The 21047-nt window shown below is 47.2% G+C and overlaps 1 protein-coding gene across 2 annotated transcripts in view; it reads right to left on the bottom strand.

Moving 5' to 3' along the window:
• ODR4 (odr-4 GPCR localization factor homolog) overlaps positions 1-21047 on the bottom strand; it is a 171960-nt gene that overhangs the window by 70115 nt on the left and 80798 nt on the right. For both annotated transcript variants that reach the window (XM_069232000.1, XM_069232001.1), the window contains 3 exons: positions 20797-20892; positions 1659-1718; positions 649-777 (listed from right to left, as the gene is read on the bottom strand). In XM_069232000.1, coding sequence (XP_069088101.1) covers positions 649-777; positions 1659-1718; positions 20797-20892 — 285 coding nt within the window. The remainder of the gene's footprint in view (positions 1-648; positions 778-1658; positions 1719-20796; positions 20893-21047) is intronic.

Raw genomic sequence — 21047 nt, forward strand, 5'->3', positions numbered from 1 at the left:
CGTTTGCCATTTCCCCGGTGCATAGTTGAACATCCAGTACAAATGTGTTCTAGGGAAGGGTAGCCCCCTGCGCAAATTAAAACATGTTTACCTCTGTGGAACAAACATTTTTTCTAATGGAGAAACTAGCACAATGCCTTTGCTGGAGTAAATGTCTTCTAATTTCCAGGTTAAGAGAGAGTCAGAGAAGATTTGGACCCTCACAAACTCTCAAGGCAAAATATGCCTTAATCTGTGCACTCCCCACTGCTTGCAAGGGATTTTCTACTGCGTACCTGCACACAGTTGTGTCATATAATTATGCAGTAGTAAAACTTTTTATGTCTCTCGGGTATCTTTTTGTTAATACCAGAGAAGCATAAATTGGTCAATGTTCAGTCATAAATGTATGGCAGTAAAAGGCTTTTTGAATCAAACCCAATTTCTTTCCTGTGTGTTTTTAATAGTGTTGTAACTGTTTCCCTAATTATATTTTCTACATGGCTTTAGATGTATTTTCGTATTTGTATCTAGCACAATGTGTGGATGTAGTCTTATTAGCTAAAACAAAAGATGAACAGTAATTAGGCTGACCCTTCTGGCAAGACAGAATACAAATGTTCCGCAGAAGCACTGAGAAACGGAGTCGTGGTTCACAGCCTTGGGTACCTGAACTGCGTCTTTCACTTTGGGCTTGTTGCTGTGAATGTAAGCTCTGCATTTCAGGACGCCCTGAAGATGTGTTGAACCTGTACAGACCTGAACGGCAGCTGTGGATCTCTCACCAGAGCTCTGAGGCTGTGTAGGGACAAAAATGTAAAATGTAAGGTGACAAAGAATACTTTCGCGTGTTAGAGAGATAACAACTCATTTGCAATCTTATTTTGGTAAAGTAAGTGATATTTGTATATTATGTAGAAACAAAATAATACATTGCTGAAATCTTAGGAAATACAAAGAACAGTTTTAAATGGATGTCAAGTTCTAAGTTTTGAGTTGTATTTTGCTCAGGAACATTTGGTTTTATATACTGAAAAATATACTGATGTTCCCAAACCTCTTTAAGTTAATATTAGTAGCATAACATCTATAGTGTACATATGCAAATATGTAATGCAACAGAAGTATTGGACACATTCTGCACCTTTCTTTTTTTCTTTTTCCCTTACTCTATATATGTCCTCTACTGTTTTATATCTTTATTATTTTTGGATAAATGTAAAAATGCTATTTTATCCATTTAAAATATGTTCTATATCTTTTTCAGTGCCATCACATTTATATTCAATAAATATTAACTACAGCTTCACTTAAGGTTTGCTAATATTGTAATGTTTCACCTAAGATGTATTTCAGCATTATGATTTTATTGATGGCATATACAATTCTCAAATAAAACTTCAAAACACTGCTAAAGGACAAATGAAACAAGCCATTGAATGCCCCGGAGTGCACAATACCAGCTTCCCTCTTCTGTAGTTGTATACCAACAAACATGGGTACTACTGCTCCTCTGAGCTGGATATCCTGTCCAATTTAGGAAGCTGATTTTGTGACTCATGTATTAAGAGAAATATGATTTGCATGTGTTTCCCATAACCACCTCGGTCTGTTAAATTCAGAAGGTCCTTGTACCACACCAACAAAAAAAATGTCTGTTGTCTCACGAAAGAACTTACAATTTGTGTAAGAACTTGGACCACGAAGGAGGGTAACGGGAAAGTGCCTCTCGACTTTTTCTGAAAAAAATACATATAAAAGGAGTGATAAAGATTGGAATGGGATAGTTTATAATAAAACCCAATATATCTTGAAAAATAAACTGTGAAACACAATGTAGAAAATGAAATGTACATCAAAATGCACAAAAATCAATTTGCAATAAATAAGGAAATCGAATGTGCAGTGAAATATTTAAAATGAAAATGTGCAACAAAATATGCAACATGAAATTTGCAAACTGATCATAAAAAAACGTAATGTGCAACAACATCTAAAAAAGTGTACTAAATAGTTGAACAGAACTATTAATATGCACCCCCTCCAAACAAGCCAGATGCAGATTTTAAGGTCCATTATATTTAAAGTGTTGAAAACATCAATAAGTAAACCTGAGCATTTTATTTGTCTGATAGCGAATCTACATATTGCATTCATCAGGCATGTCCAATCACTGGGCTATACAGTGTTGCTTGGTTGTCCAAAAATCATGCAGTACTAGAGCCAACAAACAAACTGCAGCACAGAATAAATTTTATTGTGTATCGATCAGCAATCAGTTCCTTAGGTAAAACCAAATGAGTGTAAGATGGGTATGAAGGAAAGCTACACATTTTTTAAATGTGACCGATGACCTGAGTTTAGGAATAGTGGTTCTTTATACAAATTTGTGGTTACTTATATTATCACATGATTCAGACAGTGGCCCCACGTTTTTTCTGATAGAAATGTTATCTGCATGTGTGAGGTGATCTATCATACAAGATGAAAAATGGCCAAAAAGCCTCTCCATGGCAAAGTTAGGATTTTTTATAAGAATTACATGGGCTCTCTGGATGGGGAAATTGCATTATTTGGGCTGGAGATTAGCTGACATCTGCGATAGCCAAACAACCCTCAACATTTTTTTTAAACTAGACACTTAAGGTGTTCAAGGTAGTATAGGTTGCAGAGACACAAATACATTTTCTTACCCAGAATGTTATGTAAACATCAAACTTTAGCAGAAATCAGATACTAGCCTCATGCTTCTATGAGAATAAGTAACGGAATCTGCAGAGAATGACAAATGTCCTAGCACTCAACATTCACACACTCCTGATAAAAACGTTACCCCACTTGTGTGGCTCGGCCTATCACCCTTGACAGTAAAGGCCCCAAAATGCAACATGGAGAAACAAGATTTTTCATTTGTATGTCAATGTTCTGGGGGTGCGGATTGCTATCATATTTGGGCAAAGCGTCACCCAGCACCCATGAGATCCTACCATAACCAGACATTTCTGAAAACTAGACACCAAGAAGAGTCCAGGGTGGTGTGTTTTTTGTTGACCCCCACCGCCATACCTACCCCGGATGCCTTGCAATAATCAAAGAATGGCTACAATAACATAATTTGCTTAAATTTTTTGTAGGGATCGTTATAAAATCTGCACAGATTGACTTAGATCCTACCACTCAGGATGCCCACACTTCTCCCAATAAAAGATGTACCCCACTTGTGCGAATGGGCCTAAATCTCACAACAGAAAAGGAGCTAAAATGCAACACAGAGGCTTTAAGATCTTTCCTTCGAATTTCAAGGAATTTCAGTCTTTCTGTAGATGGAGGCACTGTTGTTTTGGGCCCAAGATTGGCTGCCACCCAGAAAATTCTACTAACCCCAGACATTTCAGAAAACAAGACTCCTAGGGAAGCACAGTATGGTGTGGCCTATGTAGACCCCACCACCTTTTCTTACCAAGAATGACCTGCAAACATCAAACATTTCCTAAAATAACAGATTCTCCTCAAAATCTGCAGAGACCAACGACAGTCCTAGCACCCAGCTTGCCCACACTTTCTGAAATCCACATGTGTGGTTAGACCTATCACCCTTGACAAAAAAGGCCCCAAAACACAACATGGGCACATCAAGATTTTTCCTTTGAGCTTCGATCTTTCTGGGGATGTTGGTAGCTCTGGTATTTGGGCCCAGGCTCGGCATCCAAGGAAGCCTACCGATCCCAGACATTTCTGAAAACTGGACACCCAGAGGAGTCCGGAATGGTGTAGCTTACATGGATGCAACCCCTTTTTCCTACCCAGAATACTCTGTAAACATGAAAAGTTTGCTAAAATAACAATTCCGTCACATATCTGAGGCAAAGTTCTGTAATCTGTGGGGGCATGGACGTCATTTAGAGGTCAGCAGGGGGAAACATGTAATGAATAATATTTTAATATTCACTATCAGTGTAATAAAGAATGAATTACAATTTTCTAGAATATGACCCTCACTGGCAGGTGAGGTAAGTAAAATCTTATTTGAAATGTATGCTGTATGCTGTGTGCGGGCTTGCAGGTGAGAGTGTGTTTATGTGAGAATAAGTGTATATATGTGTAAATGTATAGTTATGTGTAAGCATGCATGTGTTAATAAAAGTAAAGGTTAAATTGCATGCGAGGTCACCTCTGCTGCCACTGGCATTTTGCTGAATTGACGTTCATATGCGCGGATTGAAAAAAGTCCTGATTAAAAAGTACCTCAATTTATTGGGTTGGCCGATTGTGTCAGACAGAAATCTGTCAAAATGTGGACCATGTGAAGCCCAAGAAGTGTCAGTGTGATCTTCACATCGCTACAGCTTTGTTTTTTTCCTAATGCATGTATCCAGCCCACCCAAAAGTCAGATACCATTTTTCCAGGGAGATAAGTAGGAATGAAACGTGGCAGGGCTTTTCCTCTTGGCTGAGTGCCTGGTATTTGGCCCACCTAGATATAGGGAAAAATGCATTTATTGCCCTTTGACATTTACAGGATTTTCTAGGTAATGACAGATTACAGTATAATACACACAGGATTCCCCGGAGTCTCTAGGTTTCAGAATGGCCAGGTTTGTTAGTGTTTCCTGAGTGTGGGCCAACCCAGAGTCTAAATATTGAGACATCTCCCATGAGAAGTAAGAGGACTTTGGGACTTCCCTGGGCTTAGTTTTGACATATGGGCCGGCAGAGAGGAGGTTGATTTGGCTCCAACCCATTCCTGCCAGCTCACCAGGGAATAAAAGTGAGAAACAGAATCTGGTACGTGCTTGCCCATTCTAGCACTGAGCTACAATGCCACCCACCCCAGGCACCAGATAGGCTTTCTACCCCTCTTGAGGGGTGGGGGGCGGAGCTTGAGGGTTTACCTACATTCTTTTTACTCCACGGGGCAAAATGCTCACTAAACACCTGAAATTGATGTCCAAAAAACAGAATGGTTTAAGATTTCAGCCTGTCTTGGCATCAAGTCATACTTCCTAGCACCTGGAGGAGGAGCAGTAACTCCTCTCTGCAGGCCTGTATCTTAAACATACGCCAAAGGAATCCAGACTTCCTCTTGCTGCTATACATATGGGTGCAGTAATCTGTCCCTATGCTCCAGGAGGCTGTCCTGAGTCACGGGGCTGTGGTTGCTCACTGCTAGAATGGGCCAACCTCCACCCTATTATTTTTACAAAAACAAATTATCCCTGGTATTTACTGGCCTTTCTGCCCCCCCCCCCCCCCCCCTCCAGGTCGTGCAATTAGGAAGTAAATCCTTGATTTACCCCACGGGGAGGGGAGTAGTTAGAAACGCTTCCATTTTTGGGGTAGACGTGCAGCCATATATTAGAACAGGCAGGACCCCACCACATTCTTTTTTTGTTTTGTTTTTAAAAAATCTATCCCTGGTGTGTTTATCATACTTTTTTTGCCACCTCGCTATTTCCTTGTCGGGGGTTAGATTGGGGGTATATTTCCCAATCTGTCCTGGGTTGGGAGTAACTCTGTGGGGGCTTTAGGGATGAGGGTGTAACCAAATGTCAGCATGGGCCTTCCACACTCCATTTTTCAAAAGATACCTACCACTGATGTCTAGTGTGCTTGTTGGTTCCCCTCTGGGGAGGAAGATCTGGGTTAAAAACCTAATCTGCTCCTGAAGGGAGCCATAGGGGGGAAGGAAGAATGTTTGGGCATTGAGGCCTGGTGCCATGACAGGCTGGTCCCTAGACCACTATTCCTTTTGGAAAAAAACCTTGAGTCCTGCTCTTTTTGCCTGGTGGAGAGGGGGGTTAGTGGGTAGGACCATAAATTGATAGTGCAGGGACCCCGCTTTGAATATCAGTTAACATGGTAAGGATTGGTAAATAGAAGCAGGTGACCTGGATGTCCGGGAATGCCAATCATTACACCACATTTAAGCTAGCAGAACTTGCTTCAAAGGCAGCACCTAGTACTTATACTGACAAATGAAAAGTCATGGGCCTCTGACCTCTGTCTTTCTTGGGCACTTGAAAGTAAGGAGAGTAAAATCTTGTGCAACTTTCTTCCGGTGGCATCTCCTCTATGGTCCCTATGTTCAGAAGAACAAGGACTTCCACCTCTAAAATCGAGCTGGGTGCCAGAGAGAACATCCTTGTACAGGTATGGCGTTCTGGAGGTGAGGACAAATAAGGTAGGATGTAGCCCTTGCAAATTAGTTGGATGACTCAACAATCCATCATGAGCAATTGGTGGTAAAGTGTGGGGCCCTCCTCCCAACTGAAAAATGGCAGTGTAAGAGGGGGAGTCAGAAAGATTTTGAGCAATCATGCCAGGCAGAGGATGGTAGAAGCTGGATCTATTGCTGCTATTGGTGTCCTCGATCTACTCCTGTTCTGAAAGAAGAGTTACATCTGTTGAGGTGTCTGGTGAGGCTGAGAAGGGTGGCGTTGCTGTATGAAATTTGCTTTTTGGTTGAGGGAGCTTGAGAACCCTTCTCAAGCAACAAACACAATCCTTGTCAGGGTGAACCACAAAAGTCACTAAATTAACCTGTGCTTAACCCTGTGGTATCTTGGCACAAAAGCAGACAAGCCGAACTTAAAGGCTAAGTGTAAAGTATTTATGCAGCACACAAAGACTAAATAAAGTAAAAACAAAACACAATTTACAAGAAACAGTACATTTTAATAAATAAATTGGCATTGTAAAAATACAAAGCACATAAGTAGAACTGGAGATATTCATCTTTAAAGTTTTAGGTAAGTATAGCACATAAAAGCACAAAGTGCCACTCGCGATCATTTGATCAAAAGTTCAGGCCAACTGTGATCGAGCGTGGGTCAGATACAGGGATCCGATTAGTCCTACTGTAAGTTACCCTCTCAAAGTCTGGCACAGAGAGACCAGTTTGCAGTGCAGGAGGACACGAAGAGCAGGGAGAGCATCTCATAGATCCGGTCGGGTGTCACAGACAATTGTTTCTGGAGCTCTGCGCTGGCGGACACCGCAAGCAGTTGTTGCCCTAAAAGGATGCCAATCTCGCATTGCCAGTCATTGCTGTAGCTCAGAGTTACGTTCACCAGAGCATCTAATTGATGGTCAATACGGACAGCAGTTGTTCGGTGCAAACAGACAGTTCACACTCATGAGGATTCCAAAACTAAAGGATTTCTCCTTTCTTCACAGGGGAGTGCACTCTGGTGCCAGCCAAGGGTCTAGGACCTGGTGAGACACCTCTTGAGGGTCATGGACTCGCTCTAGCAGAGGCCAGCTGGGCTCTGGTAGGTCCAGTTGCAGGTGCAAGCAGACTCCGGTACAGCGGGTCAGCTACAGGGAGGACTCTGGAAATTGTGCCCTGTAGTTCAGAAGAGGAGGTCAGCAAACTGACCATTGGAGGCCCTCAGGTTAGCCTGAGATGAAGGGAGTAGGTCCAGTCTTCCTTCACGGAGAACAGGGCTGGAAGCAGCAGGGTAGTCCTCTGCGGAACAAGGTAGTCCTTCTTCTGTAGTCCACAAGTCCAGGAGTGTACTGAAGTGGTGGTTCAGGAGGTCCAATATTTATACCTTGTGCCAGCATTTGAATTGGGAGTGAAATCCTGGCTACCCCACCATCTGGTCTGAAAAGTTCCTTTCCCTGCCAAGCCTCTAAGTAGTCTAGGGTGCCAAATGACTGGATTCAAGTCCCTTCTGTGTGTGCCAGAGGAAGCCCTTTAAAATGTAAGTGGGGCAGGGAACTGCTAGCCACATCCACCCTGTTAGAATAGCCCATCCTGCCAAGATCTAGTCCCACTTTGTCTCACTGTATGGGACGAATACACGAGGCCAACTGCCAACCTATTCCCAGCCATGTGACCCAGGACACAGGCAGACACCAAATGGTTAGGACATGAAAACATCAACTTCCTAAAAGTAGCAGTTTCGGAATTGTGAGTTAAATTCTGACTTTACCATTAAAAAGGGATTTAAATTATAATTAATTTGAGTCCATTCCTATCTGTTCTCAAACAAAGGGTAGCACTTATTAAATGTAATAAGGTAATCCAGTGTTCACCAGTGGGAAAAATAGGACTAGCAGAGGTTAAATTAAAAAAAATTAGGAGCTTTTTGCTACCAGGACATGTAAAACTTAAAATCACATATCCTACATTATAAGGACGATGCTCTCTGTCAATGTTGGTTGTTTGCGGCCTACTTTAGGGGTGACAAGTATTAAAAAAGAAGGTTTGGGCCTTGCAAAAGGTTGATTTTGCCTGGTCGAAATGGCAGTTTTAAAACTGCACTACATGCTGAAATAGCAAGCCTGAGACATGTTTTAAAGCACTATTAAGCGGGTGACAAAAGGAGTGTTGCAGGCCGGCAAGTAGTATTTAATTTACAGGTCCTGAGTACATGTAGTACTATTTACGAGGGTCTTACAAGTAAATTAAATATGTCAGTTTTGTGTGAAAGCCAATTTTACCATGTTTGAAGGAGCAAGCATAAACACTTTAGCACTTGTTCGCAGTGGAAAGGTGCACAGAGTCCTAAAGCCAACAAAAACAAATTCAGAAGACAGGAAGTGTGAAGGCAAAAGTTCTGAGGGAAGATCATACCAAGGATAACAGGTCTAACAACTGCTGTGAGGCTTGTGGCCTGGAGAAGCATCAAAACTTCCTATATTGTTTGTGGAATTGCCTCACTGAAGGTACAAGGTTGAAAGTTGCCTACATGTCCCTGAGGAGCCAGTGGCATGTATCCAAGTGTGGCTATGCACCATGGTGGCCATGCCCTTTAGCCGTGCCACTGTTTCCTGAGAATTCAGGCTGTATTGCAGGAACTGTTTTCAGGCATCCATACAGTCATTGACCAATCTGGAAAAATGGCTTTTTGATTCGTTTTTGGAGGCTGATGACTATAAATTGTGCCACCTGACACAGTGTGTGGTCATATCTACCCTGGAGACATGTGGCATTCGTTAGCTAGAAGCAAAGACTTAAACCCTGATTTAGAACTTGGCGGTCGGGTTACTCTGTCACAACGGTGACGGATATTCGATCCGCCGAATTCTAAATCTCATCATATAATCTATGGGATTTAGACTTCAGCGGATGGGATATCCTCACCTTTGTGACAGAGTAACCCAACCGCCAAGTTCTAAATCATGCCCTTGATCACCTAGAGTCAAGCTTGTTAACCTCTCTATTTGGAGGAGTCTTTGGACTGGGGGTTGTGTTCAGTTTTAAGTAAGAAGCTTGGATCTCTAAACATTCTAGTGAAGGGTGCAGTGACAGCTATGTGTGGTCACCCAGGGCAGACTGTACTGACTTTCTACTTGTCTGTGGACTGATGGTCCAGAAAGGGTTTATTTCACACAGCCAGAACACTTTCCAGAAGATCCTCACTTAATGAAAGCAAGGGCTCAGAAACTGTAGAGAATGATAGCAAGATATCTGGCAAAATGTTCAGTAGGGTAAACCTGAAAGCTTATGCTGCTTTTGCACAACCAAAGAGAACGAAATGACTTCAAAAGGAGCACCAAGGGGGTAAGGGATGTCCCATTCCAGTGAAGGATCCAGGCAACTTGCATTTTGCAAATCAAGATACAAGCCATCATCAATATTGAAAGAAGGAAGGGGGTTATCAGCCTCTGAATCATCGCCTTTTGTGTGGCATGTACTATTCAGTACTTTGGCCCTCACTACGACTTCGGGGGTATTAGGGCAAGACTGCCATGCGAAATGGCGCCACCATACCACCAGTAGTGGCGGTATAGCGACCACCGGATTACAAGTCACAAAACACAAACCGTCCAAAAACAGACACAAAACCAACACTGCCAGGCCAACCCATGGCAAAAGAGTGACTGTTTAACCGCCGGCCCGCCACGCCGACACCATTCCGACCGTCATATTTAGAGGCAACCTTCAGCACAGCAGTACATGCACCGCAGTAAACCGTTGGCGGTTTGCAATGCAGTGGTACAAAAAGGCACAGCTGAAAGTAGCCAACACCACATTGGCCAGTTCGAACATCCCACACCTGAAACACATACACACACCAGGCACACACCACCATATAACACCCCCACACACACACACAATCCCTAGCGACAACTACGAGCAGCCACAGACACACTCAACACGAAGCACACTCCAAGCACAACAAAAACAATCACACAGCACACGTTGTACAAATTACCACAACAGCCCACCAGCACCCAGAGCCACACACCCTCACATCACCACACACCCCGCACTGCACCCGACACGCACAACACATACCCACCCCACAACATGTCACACCAAAAGGACCCACGGTTCACCGACAATACGTTGCGGGTCATGATGGACGAGATCATCAGAGTAGAGCCACAGCTTATGGTAGTCCAGGTACAGCAAACATCGATATGAAGGAAACCTGAGTTATGGCAGAGGATCGTAGACAGAGTGAATGCCGTCTGCACCTACCCACGCACAAGGGAGGACATCAGGAAGAGGTGGAACAACCTCAGGAGGAAGGTCCGTTCCATGGTGTCCAGGCATCCCATAGCCATCAACAAGACTGGTGGTGGGCCCCCACCTCCTCCCCTTGAGTTGAAATCCTGGGAAGTGAAGGTCCTGGACATCATGCAACCCAAGGGCCTGACTGGCATCAGCAGAGGCCTCGACTCTGGTAAGTCAACAATACTCTCCAAGAACCAACCACCCCTGCACAGCATGCCTCCCCACCACTCTCCAACCTACTACAACCCACCCCACTGCACCTGTCCCAAACACCCCACGCCCCTCCTCTGCATGCCACACCACCCCACTTCCACCATCCCTACTCACTCACTCCTAATGCACGGATGACAACTACAATGTGAAGAACCACAGCTCCCACAATCCAGGATAACCCACACAGCAACACACCACAGTCCCACTGCACAGTGGAACATTTGCATGGACAACCATTCCACAGCCCACACCTACTGGCTGCCACGACTTCATCCCAACACATGGCAATGAGAGCAATGCCAACCACCATCTACAACCCCCCCATGCCAGAAACCCCTACACCAAATCAATGTCTGCAGTGCAGCAGTAGTCATTGCCATCACTGGGAAGCAAGTCGAGACTCTGCATGCATCACAACACGGACATACCAACTACAGTTACACAACTAATATCTACCATTTCCATCCACAGTTACCCCTGCCACTGCCACCCTGCAGAGGATGCCAGGCTCGGAGAGGACTCCCCACGATGAAGGCCCCACTGGACGTCTGGATGAGGACGACTTGCCTGGGCAATCTGGGGCCACTGGACAGTCCACCAACAGCAGACCCTCCCTAGACACACCGTAAGCCCACACCTATGTGGCAACAACACCACAGCCAGTCCATGAACCCCAAACCTGGGCCCCAGGGACCTCACAATCATAGGTGTGCCCCATAGTACAGGGGCCAGAGTCAAGGGCACACACCCCAGACAATGACGCCTCTGCTGCTACTGGGAGTGGGCACACTGTGTCAGGGGCACAGGCACAGGGGGCCAGGGGTAGTGGGAGGGGAACCGTGGTCCAAGGCTCAGGGCAGCCACACTAACTGATTACCCAGGAGGCCCTCAACCAAGTCCTAGGTGTATACCAGCAGACCCAGAACACAGTGGCCCAGATCCTCGCTACCGTGCAGGAGACCCAGAAGCTGCAGGGAGAATACCATTAGGAGGCCATGCAACAGTGGCAGTCTCACAATGCCACCATAGCCTCCATAGCAGGGGTGCTGAAGGACCTGACCACCATTCTGCGTGAGTCCACCACCCACTAGCAGGCCCCTTCCACTAACCACATGCCATCAGAGCCCTCCACGTCAGCGCCAGCCAGTGGTATGGAGGCCCCGCCACAGGACCCACAGGACACCAGCACCCCTACCCCTGTAGCTGAGGAACCCCCCACGCAAGCGATGACATCCAACTAAACATCCAGCCGGACATGATGCCAAGACCACGACCACTGCCAGTAAGTGACCCTATCCTGAACATTCTCCCTTGTGTGTGACTGAGACAACCTGTCCTCCCCTCTCGTATCTCCGTTTTTCCATGGCCAGCATACTGAACCTGGACTACCCACAGCTGGCCTCACCACTCTGATGATTTCAGCTGCCATGACCCCACTCATCACCCCTTGCACTTGTCCTTCCCAAACGAACACCACTGAGCACAGTTACTGCCTACGTCTTTATCTGTCATGATTACGAATGGAACTGCCAATACATGTGCAACTGGCAACCCATCACCCAGCACATGCATGGGAAGGTGACAGAGGTGGGATCAAAATGCAGGGACGTCGATCGTGGAGCAGCCAGTGGCTGGAGATATATGTCAAGGGAGGCAACAGATCAGGCAGGGACCAGAGTACACGACTACAATGTCCTGAAAGTAGAGCAGGACAGGGACAAAAATCACTGTATGAGTCACAGATGCCAACTCAACACAAATGCACTGTAGGAACAGGTATCCAAGGCAGATATGGCAATCAAGTTCACAACCATATGGCCAGTACCAACACACAAAAACAACACATACCAACCCAATGGTCCCACCCTCACAGCACCCAGCACCAGGCCTCACCCCATACCCACTGCCACCAACAACAATGTAGCACTGCCACCCAATGTCGACTCGCAGGATAGATGTTGCACAGATGCAACAACCCTGTGTGGCACACACATAGCACTTGAACTGGCAGCTCAGGGAACATTGTACATACACGTTGATGGCACTAGTGCACCAGCACAACAGCTGCCTCAATATAGGCCTGACCAGTAAACTGTGACTACCTAAGTCATGGGCACATGTGACCCCCCCCCCCCCCCCCCCAACCCACCCAGAGTCAGAGCTGCAACCAATACTGTCAGTGGTCACAGACAACAGGTGGTAGCAGGGACAAAGCAGACAGTTGTAGAGGACACATACCAGACAGTTGACACATACCTGCATCTCAGTCGAAGTACTGTTGAATCAGCTCTGCCCTGGAGTCAGCTGCATCCTCATCATCATCCTCTTCATCACTACCCATGTACCCTTCATCAGCCACTGGTACAGCTACCCCCTCCTCTGCATCCAGCAATGGGATGTGATGACTCAGGGCCAGATTGTGCAGCATGCAGCAGGCCACAATGATCTGGCACACCTTCTGTGGGTTGTAGAGCAGGGCACCCCGGAGATATGCAGATACCGGAATCTGGCCTTCAGCAGGCCGAAGCACCTCTCAATGACCAGTCTGGTACGACTTTGGGCCTCACTGTAATGGTCCTTTGCATTTGAAGTTGGATGCCTCATGGGTGTCAGGAGCCAGGGCAGGTTGGGATAGCCAGAGTCACTTGTGTGCACAGAGGTAAGAGGCATATCAAGACCAGGAGGGTGATAGGGCAGGGACAAGAGTGCAGAGAGCTGAGGGGTACACATATGCAGGGGTACATACTGATGAGCCAGGCCCGGTCCCCCGTAAGTGGTGCCATCGTGTGTGGGACGCTGCTGTTCCGCAGGATGAAGGGATCATGCACAGAGCCTGGGAACCTGGCCGTCACCTGGGATATGTATTGGTCCTCGAGACACACCAACTGCACATTAACTGAATTAAAGTTTTTGCGGTTCATATAGAACTGTTCAGTCCTCCTGGGTGGCACCAGGGCAATATGGGTGCCATCAATTGCCCTAATGACCTGAAGGACGTGTGCCACTCCGTAGAACGCAGCCTTGACAGTGGGCAATTCTGCACGTTGGGGGAACTCTATGTCGCTGCCCAGATGTTTGAGCAGGGCACATAGTACATCCCTCAGGACGTTGCTAAACATGGGCTGGACATCCCTGCTGCCAGGTGCACTGTGAGCTGGAAGGAGCCTGAGGCAAGGTAGTGGAGTACTAACAACACCTGCACTATGGGAGGGATGGCATTGGGAAGGCAAAGGGAAGCCAACAGATCCGGCTCCAACTGGGCCACCAGTTCCCCTGTGGTCTCATGGTTCAGGTGACAGGTCTGGATGATGTGACGCTGCTCCAAGGTGGCAAGGTCGACGAGGGGCCTGTACACCGATGCATTCCTCAACCTTACATCGTACCTGGGAACAGGAGAGAGTTGGTATTATGTCATGCACCATAGACTGTGTTGATGGTGTTGATGTGGCCACAGGTCACCATATCTCACTCGTGACGCACTAACAATTCACCCATAATACACACTGGGCATGTAAAATGGCAGCTGCCTGTCCTGCATGCATGGGACAAGTGGAAGTAAGGTCATCCCGACGGCATAACACATCATGGCGGTAGGCGGTCACGACCTCCGTGCAACTCACCATTGGTTAACACTGTTGCCTGTGGGAGGTAGGAGCCAATGGTGATCGCCGCCGCCGGTGATGTACGTCCGCGGGGGCCGTGACCGCCATTTCATGTGCTCCTGCTCACTTGACTCCTGAAACTCACGCACTGAAGACCTCCACTGTGTGTGCTGCTGTGTTCTGACTCTGGTAGCCAAGATGCCACGTCCTGCAGGGGATAGGGCCTCAGCCTTCACCCAGGAAGAGTTGGAGCGGCTTATGGATGGGGTCCTGCCCCGTATGGACAGTTGTTTGGGGCACGAGAGCTGCAGGTGAGCATGGGGATAGGGGCCTTGGTAGGTGGCAGTGTGTGTGGAGCATGGACATGGGTGAGGGGTATAAGGCTACGTTGGGTAACGACGTGTGGATGCGGAAATGTGATGTGTGCTGTCCACTGCTGTCCCAGGGATGTCACTGTACATGACTTTGTCCTTCTGTCTGTGTCACCCATGCAGGTCAGTGCCCATTAGAAGAAGGGGATTTGGCGTTCCATCACCAAGCAAGGGCAGACCCTGGGGGTCCATGCCCGGCGGAGCACCCAGTGCAGAAAGCGGTGGGAGGACCTGAGATGCTGGGCCCGGAAGACAGCGGAGGCCCAGCTGGGGACGTCCTCCCAAAGAGGGAGGGGTGCCGTCGGACCCTGACCCCCCCCTAGTGGCCCACATATTGGCAGTGGCCTACTGTGAGGTGGATGGGTGATCGAGGGCAGCACAGCAGCCACATGGGGTAGGTACTCACTCTCACTTTCTACATGTGTTGTCATAGTGGCTCTGGGTGGGCACCACTGGGTAGCTGTGGCGTAGGTGCTTGGTACAATGATGTCCACTATGGGTAGTGTCCATCTGGGCAGGATTGGCATCAGAGGTGTGGGTAATGCCATGCAGTCAGTGGTAGCGGGGCAGCTTCCTCTAATGTTGTAACTGTGTGGCCACCTACTAGCTAGATGTGCTTGCCAGCTCATGGCAACAGGATGATTGGACCTGGGGTGTCAGGCCATTGTGATTAGTTCTTGCCAACCACTGTGCCAGGGGTGAATCGTGGGACCTCAATCAGCTGGCAGGCACTGCATGTGTAGTGGGGTAGGGTGCGCCAAGTGGTCAGAGTGCTAATTGTCAATAGCCAAGTAGATCTGCCAACTAGCCATGCAGGATTACAGGGAGTGCAGAATTATTAGGCAAGTTGTATTTTTGAGGATTAATTTTATTATTGAACAACAACCATGTTCTCAATGAACCCAAAAAACTCATTAATATCAAAACTGAATATTTTTGGAAGTAGTTTTTAGTTTTAGCTATGTTAGGGGGATATCTGTGTGTGCAGGTGACTATCACTGTGCATAATTATTAGGCAACTTAACAAAAGAAAATATATACCCATTTCAATTATTTATCATTACCAGTGAAACCAATATAACATCTCAACATTCACAAATATACATTTCTGACATTCAAAAACAAAACAAAAACAAATCAGTGACCAATATAGCCACCTATATTTGCAAGGACACTCAAAAGCCTGCCATCCATGGATTCTGTCAGTGTTTTGATCTGTTCACCATCAACATTGCGTGCAGCAGCAACCACAGCCTCCCAGACACTGTTCAGAGAGGTGTACTGTTTTCCCTCCTTGTAAATCTCACATTTGATGATGGACCACAGGTTCTCAATGGGGTTCAGATCAGGTGAACAAGGAGGCCATGTCATTAGATTTCCTTCTTTTATACCCTTTCTTGCCAGCCACGCTGTGGAGTACTTGGACGCGTGTGATGGAGCATTGTCCTGCATGAAAATCATGTTTTTCTTGAAGGATGCAGACTTCTTCCTGTACCACTGCTTGAAGAAGGTGTCTTCCAGGAACTGGCAGTAGGACTGGGAGTTGAGCTTGACTCCATCCTCAACCCGAAAAGGCCCCACAAGCTCATCTTTGATGATACCAGCCCAAACCAGTACTCCACCTCCACCTTGCTGGCGTCTGAGTCGGACTGGAGCTCTCTGCCCTTTACCAATCCAGCCACGGGCCAATCCATCTGACCCATCAAGACTCACTCTCATTTCATCAGTCCATAAAACCTTAGAAAAATCAGTCTTGAGATATTTCTTGGCCCAGTCTTGACGTTTCAGCTTGTGTGTCTTGTTCAGTGGTGGTCGTCTTTCAGCCTTTCTTACCTTGGCCATGTCTCTGAGTATTGCACACCTTGTGCTTTTGGGCACTCCAGTGATGTTGCAGCTCTGAAATATGGCCAAACTGGTGGCAAGTGGCATCGTGGCAGCTGCACGCTTGACTTTTCTCAGTTCATGGGCAGTTATTTTGCGCCTTGGTTTTTCCACACGCTTCTTGCGACCCTGTTGACTATTTTGAATGAACGCTTGATTGTTCGATGATCACGCTTCAGAAGCTTTGCAATTTTAAGAGTGCTGCATCCCTCTGCAAGATATCTCACTATTTTTGACTTTTCTTAGCCTGTCAAGTCCTTCTTTTGACCCATTTTGCCAAAGGAAAGGAAGTTGCCTAATAATTATGCACACCTGATATAGGGTGTTGATGTCATTAGACCACACCCCTTCTCATTACAGAGATGCACATCACCTAATATGCTTAATTGGTAGTAGGCTTTCGAGCCTATACAGCTTGGAGTAAGACAACATGCATAAAGAGGATGATGTGGTCAAAATACTCATTTGCCTAATAATTCTGCACTCCCTGTATATTGGGTGTGCAGTCCATTACATGCCTGTCTCAATCTCCATGGGTAGTGGGCAGGTACTGGACAGGTGTGGCGGGTATGCCACTCCTCAAGTACATCAGTCAGACCATCAGCGGTTGACATGTGCATTGTTGTGGTTTCCCCCATGGTGTTCCCTAGTTTTAGGATGTGCAGAGGTGGGCATAGCGTATCATGGTATGGCATTAAATGCTGATGTTCTACCCTGTGCTACTGTTGTGCTGGCATTGACCGATTGCACCTTGTCTCTCTCTCTCTCTCTCTCCCTACCTCTCCGCCTCTGTGTGCATCAGCATCATCTGGCGAAGGAGAAGGGGCACCAGCGAGTGGGGAAGCTACAGCCCACGGGACCCAGGAGGCTGACACCAGTGGAGCCGAGGGGACCAGTGGGACAGAGGCCGAGGGGAGTGCCACGGGGAGACTGGATCGAACACTACATCTTCTGATTCCTCCTCTGATGGCAGCTCCCTGGCGGTGGCAGACCCATCTAGGCCAATCCCAGCACCATCCTTGTCTGCCACCCTTCTTACCAGCACCGCCCTCCCTGTAGCACCCCACCCAGTTGCCCGTGCCCGCTCACTCAAGAGGGTGGGCATCTCCTTCGCCGCAGGCACCTTTGCCCCTGTCCCAGTCAGCCCTGCTGCCCTCAATGAGGTGGCTATTGACCTCCTGAGGTCCATCTCTGTGGGGCAGACAACTATTGTGAATGCCATCCAGGGACTGGCATTCCAGATGCAACAGACCAATGCGTTCCAGCAAGGCACTCACGGTGCCTTGTCTGGCCTACAGAGATCGTTTCAGGCCCTTGCCTCCTCCTTGACGTCAGCCAGTGTCCCTTCTTCTTCCGTCCCCCCTCCATCTACCTGTTCCCATACCCACATCCCTCTCCCCTGACCCATCCAAGGCACACCTACTGACCCACATGCATTCACATCAACAGACACCGTACGCAAGGACAGACATAAGCACCACAAACGCCACCACCGCCATGCACATACACAATAGACACATGCAGACATGATAACATCCATACCCTGCACCGACTCCCCGCCACCTCCCCTCAGTCGATACACCACTCACACCTGCAGTCAGAATCACATCAATCACTGATCCTGCCACATGTGCCCTCACTGTCACCATATTATCTGACCCCCCCATCCATGCACCCCATACACCAATGACGCAGATACCACAACTGTCAACACACCCACATGCAGCACATCCACCCTACCTACAGACACCACCCCAACATACACTCACACGTCCCCCGCCAGCTCCCTGAATCTCCTCCCTCACCTCCTCCCAGTACATCTAAACACCCGCACTCACCCACTCAACAGTCCCCCAGAACAAACATTTCATCCACCCACACACCTGCATCCAAGACACCTCCAAGTACACACTTCACAACCATACCCACTCCCTCCACTCCCAAAAGCCCTTACCTTGACCTCCCTTATGTCCCCAAAAAATGTTTCCTCCATGGGTTTTCCCTGTTCCCCATCACTGCCCCAGTCCCTGTTCCCCCCCAAGAGCCCTGCTACCCTTGCAAGGCCCCTGCCTTCCACCTCCCAGTCCACCACTGCCCCTCGCCATGCCCCTCCACCACCTGCCACTTCCGCCCCTGTCACGTCCACTGCTCCTCCTTCCAAACCCAAGCACATGCCCACTCACTCCACTTCCAAGGCCAAGCCCATTCCCTCCACTTCCAAGGTCAAGCCCACTCCCTCCACTTTCAAGGTCAAGCCCAACACCCCCCCACCCCAGCTAAACTCCACCCTCCAAGGGCAAGCCTAATGACCCACCTACAAATCCACACCAAGGACCCCCTCTCCAAGCCCAGACCAAAGGACCGCCCTCTCCAAGCCCAAAGACGCCCCGCGCCTGCCCCCTCCCTCACCCCTGAGGTGCCTGTATACCCCATTGATACCCCTGCCCTCTGGAGGCCTGCACTTTGCAGTCAGGAGTCAAGTTGGGGCATCACCTTGTGCCCAGTGTGCTCAGGACACTGTGGGACTTATGGACTGGCCCTTGGGCCTATGTGTACATAGTTTTATTCCTGATTTTACCATATTATAATATATCTGCACGACAACACCGTTGGTGTTGATGGTACCTACCTTGTCCTGGCTTTCCTTCCACATGTATGTGTGGTGGTTGCGGGTATTAGCGTGTGTGTTTTGGTATGGGTGTTTGTTTGCGTATGTGTGTGTCGGTGTGGCTTTCCGTGTCGTGTGTGCGATGTGTGTGTGTACTAACGTCGTTCCCTCCACTGTGTGCTAGGCTGGTGTACTTACGGTTGGTATCTTGGTTGGTATCTTGGTCGCCGTCGCTGGTCCGGGAGTTGCATGGCCAGGTAGAGGATTGAGGGGAGTTGCAATTCACGTGCCATGGCGCCTACAAATGTGCCTGTGTTCCTGAAGGTGGCTGTTCCCTTTTATATTGTTTGTTTCTGCCAGGCTTTTGGTGGTGGTGGAGGCGCCCCGGAAATCCTGGCGGTGTGCAACCTCGTAATGTGGTTGTGGGATACTGCCTGACCACCTGCCTGGAGGTGGCTGCCGCCAGCCGTGCCGGCCCCTCCACAGTGGCGGCCCGAACGGTAACTTGGCTGTTTTCTGCAGGTGTTTTCCCAGTACTTGCAATATGGCGATGTTCACCGCCGGCCCAGTAGCGGTGCGACCGCGAACTCCACCGCGGCGGACCGCTGACCGCCAAACTCATAATGAAGGCCTTTGCGCAGATGCACTATTGAAAGTCGTAAACTAGGGATTTGCACTTGCACACATACTGATTTACAAATGGAAATGCAGTTTATAATATGACCTACGTACTAATAAATGCTGTCACAATTTGTTCATTCTCAAGGGGTCAAAAAAAAAATTACCACATGAATGTAAACTAGGGAGGTGCAATTTACAACCTTCTCTGATTGGCTGCAAATGCAGGCCTGCAATTAACTGCGAATCTCCATTCCTTTAGTCCACCAACATGATTCCCAAATTGGAAGCTGTCTTCTATGGAGAGCTTTCCCTCTGTGTTACAGGTCCTTCTTTGCAGATTAGTTACCACCCTAACAGAAGGGTTGAAAACTGATCAATGAATTGCAGCCTGAACTGAGCTCATAAACCACTGAAACATCCCATTCTCAATCACAAGTAAAAGGTAGTGTCCCTTTAATGCCACTCTCTTATTTCTGATTTAGAAAGTATCACAAAAGCCTTGATATGAATCGTAAAGACTTTCAAAGGTGCTTTTGAACATTGTAAAAAGCCATTCCATTGTTGCAAATAATGTGACTTTCTGAACTGTGGGCTGTGCAACTGAAAAATGGCTTTATACATGTGGCTGGGAGTTCTTGTACAATATTAGGTAATGATGTTCCAAAATTGTGATCATCACTGAAAGTCAAATAGAGGCTATATAGTTTTCTTTTTTTACAGCTGAACGGGTAGCCATCCTGAAAAAGTTCTGTTTTTATAATTAATTAATGTTAAAGAATAATTCTTTGAGATAATTCTTCTGTATCTGTTTCCCACTGCTGCGTTATGTCAATATAAGCTGTGTACTGTATTACATTGGATGATATTTTGTTCTATAAAAAATAAAAATTGCAAGCTTAAAAGCAATGCTCAATTTTGATAACTCTGACATGATAACTGTGACAGTAACAATATTAATTATAAAGAAAGCAATGCAGCCAAAACAGCTTTATATGTTAACAAAGCAGAGTAAGAGATAGAAAATAGCATAAAATAAACAAACAGACTCACCTGTCCATACAGTAGCTCACTGTCTTCCTCTTTTACTTGCCCATTGAGTAGAAAAACACTTTTCTCGATTTGCAGTGCCCACTTAGCCAACCCATCCTGAACAGAAAAAGACAAGCTAGAAAGTGTGAGGAATTATTTTAGAAGATCAGAGTTGTCCATGTGAAAGCACAGCTCAATTAAAAAAAAAATGGAAATAAGTATTAGAGATATAGAACCCTCACTCCTTGAACCTACTTCTGAGCTCCTGGTGT

This window comes from Pleurodeles waltl, chromosome 4_2 (assembly GCF_031143425.1).
Source record: "Pleurodeles waltl isolate 20211129_DDA chromosome 4_2, aPleWal1.hap1.20221129, whole genome shotgun sequence".
NCBI lineage: Eukaryota > Metazoa > Chordata > Amphibia > Caudata > Salamandridae > Pleurodeles > Pleurodeles waltl.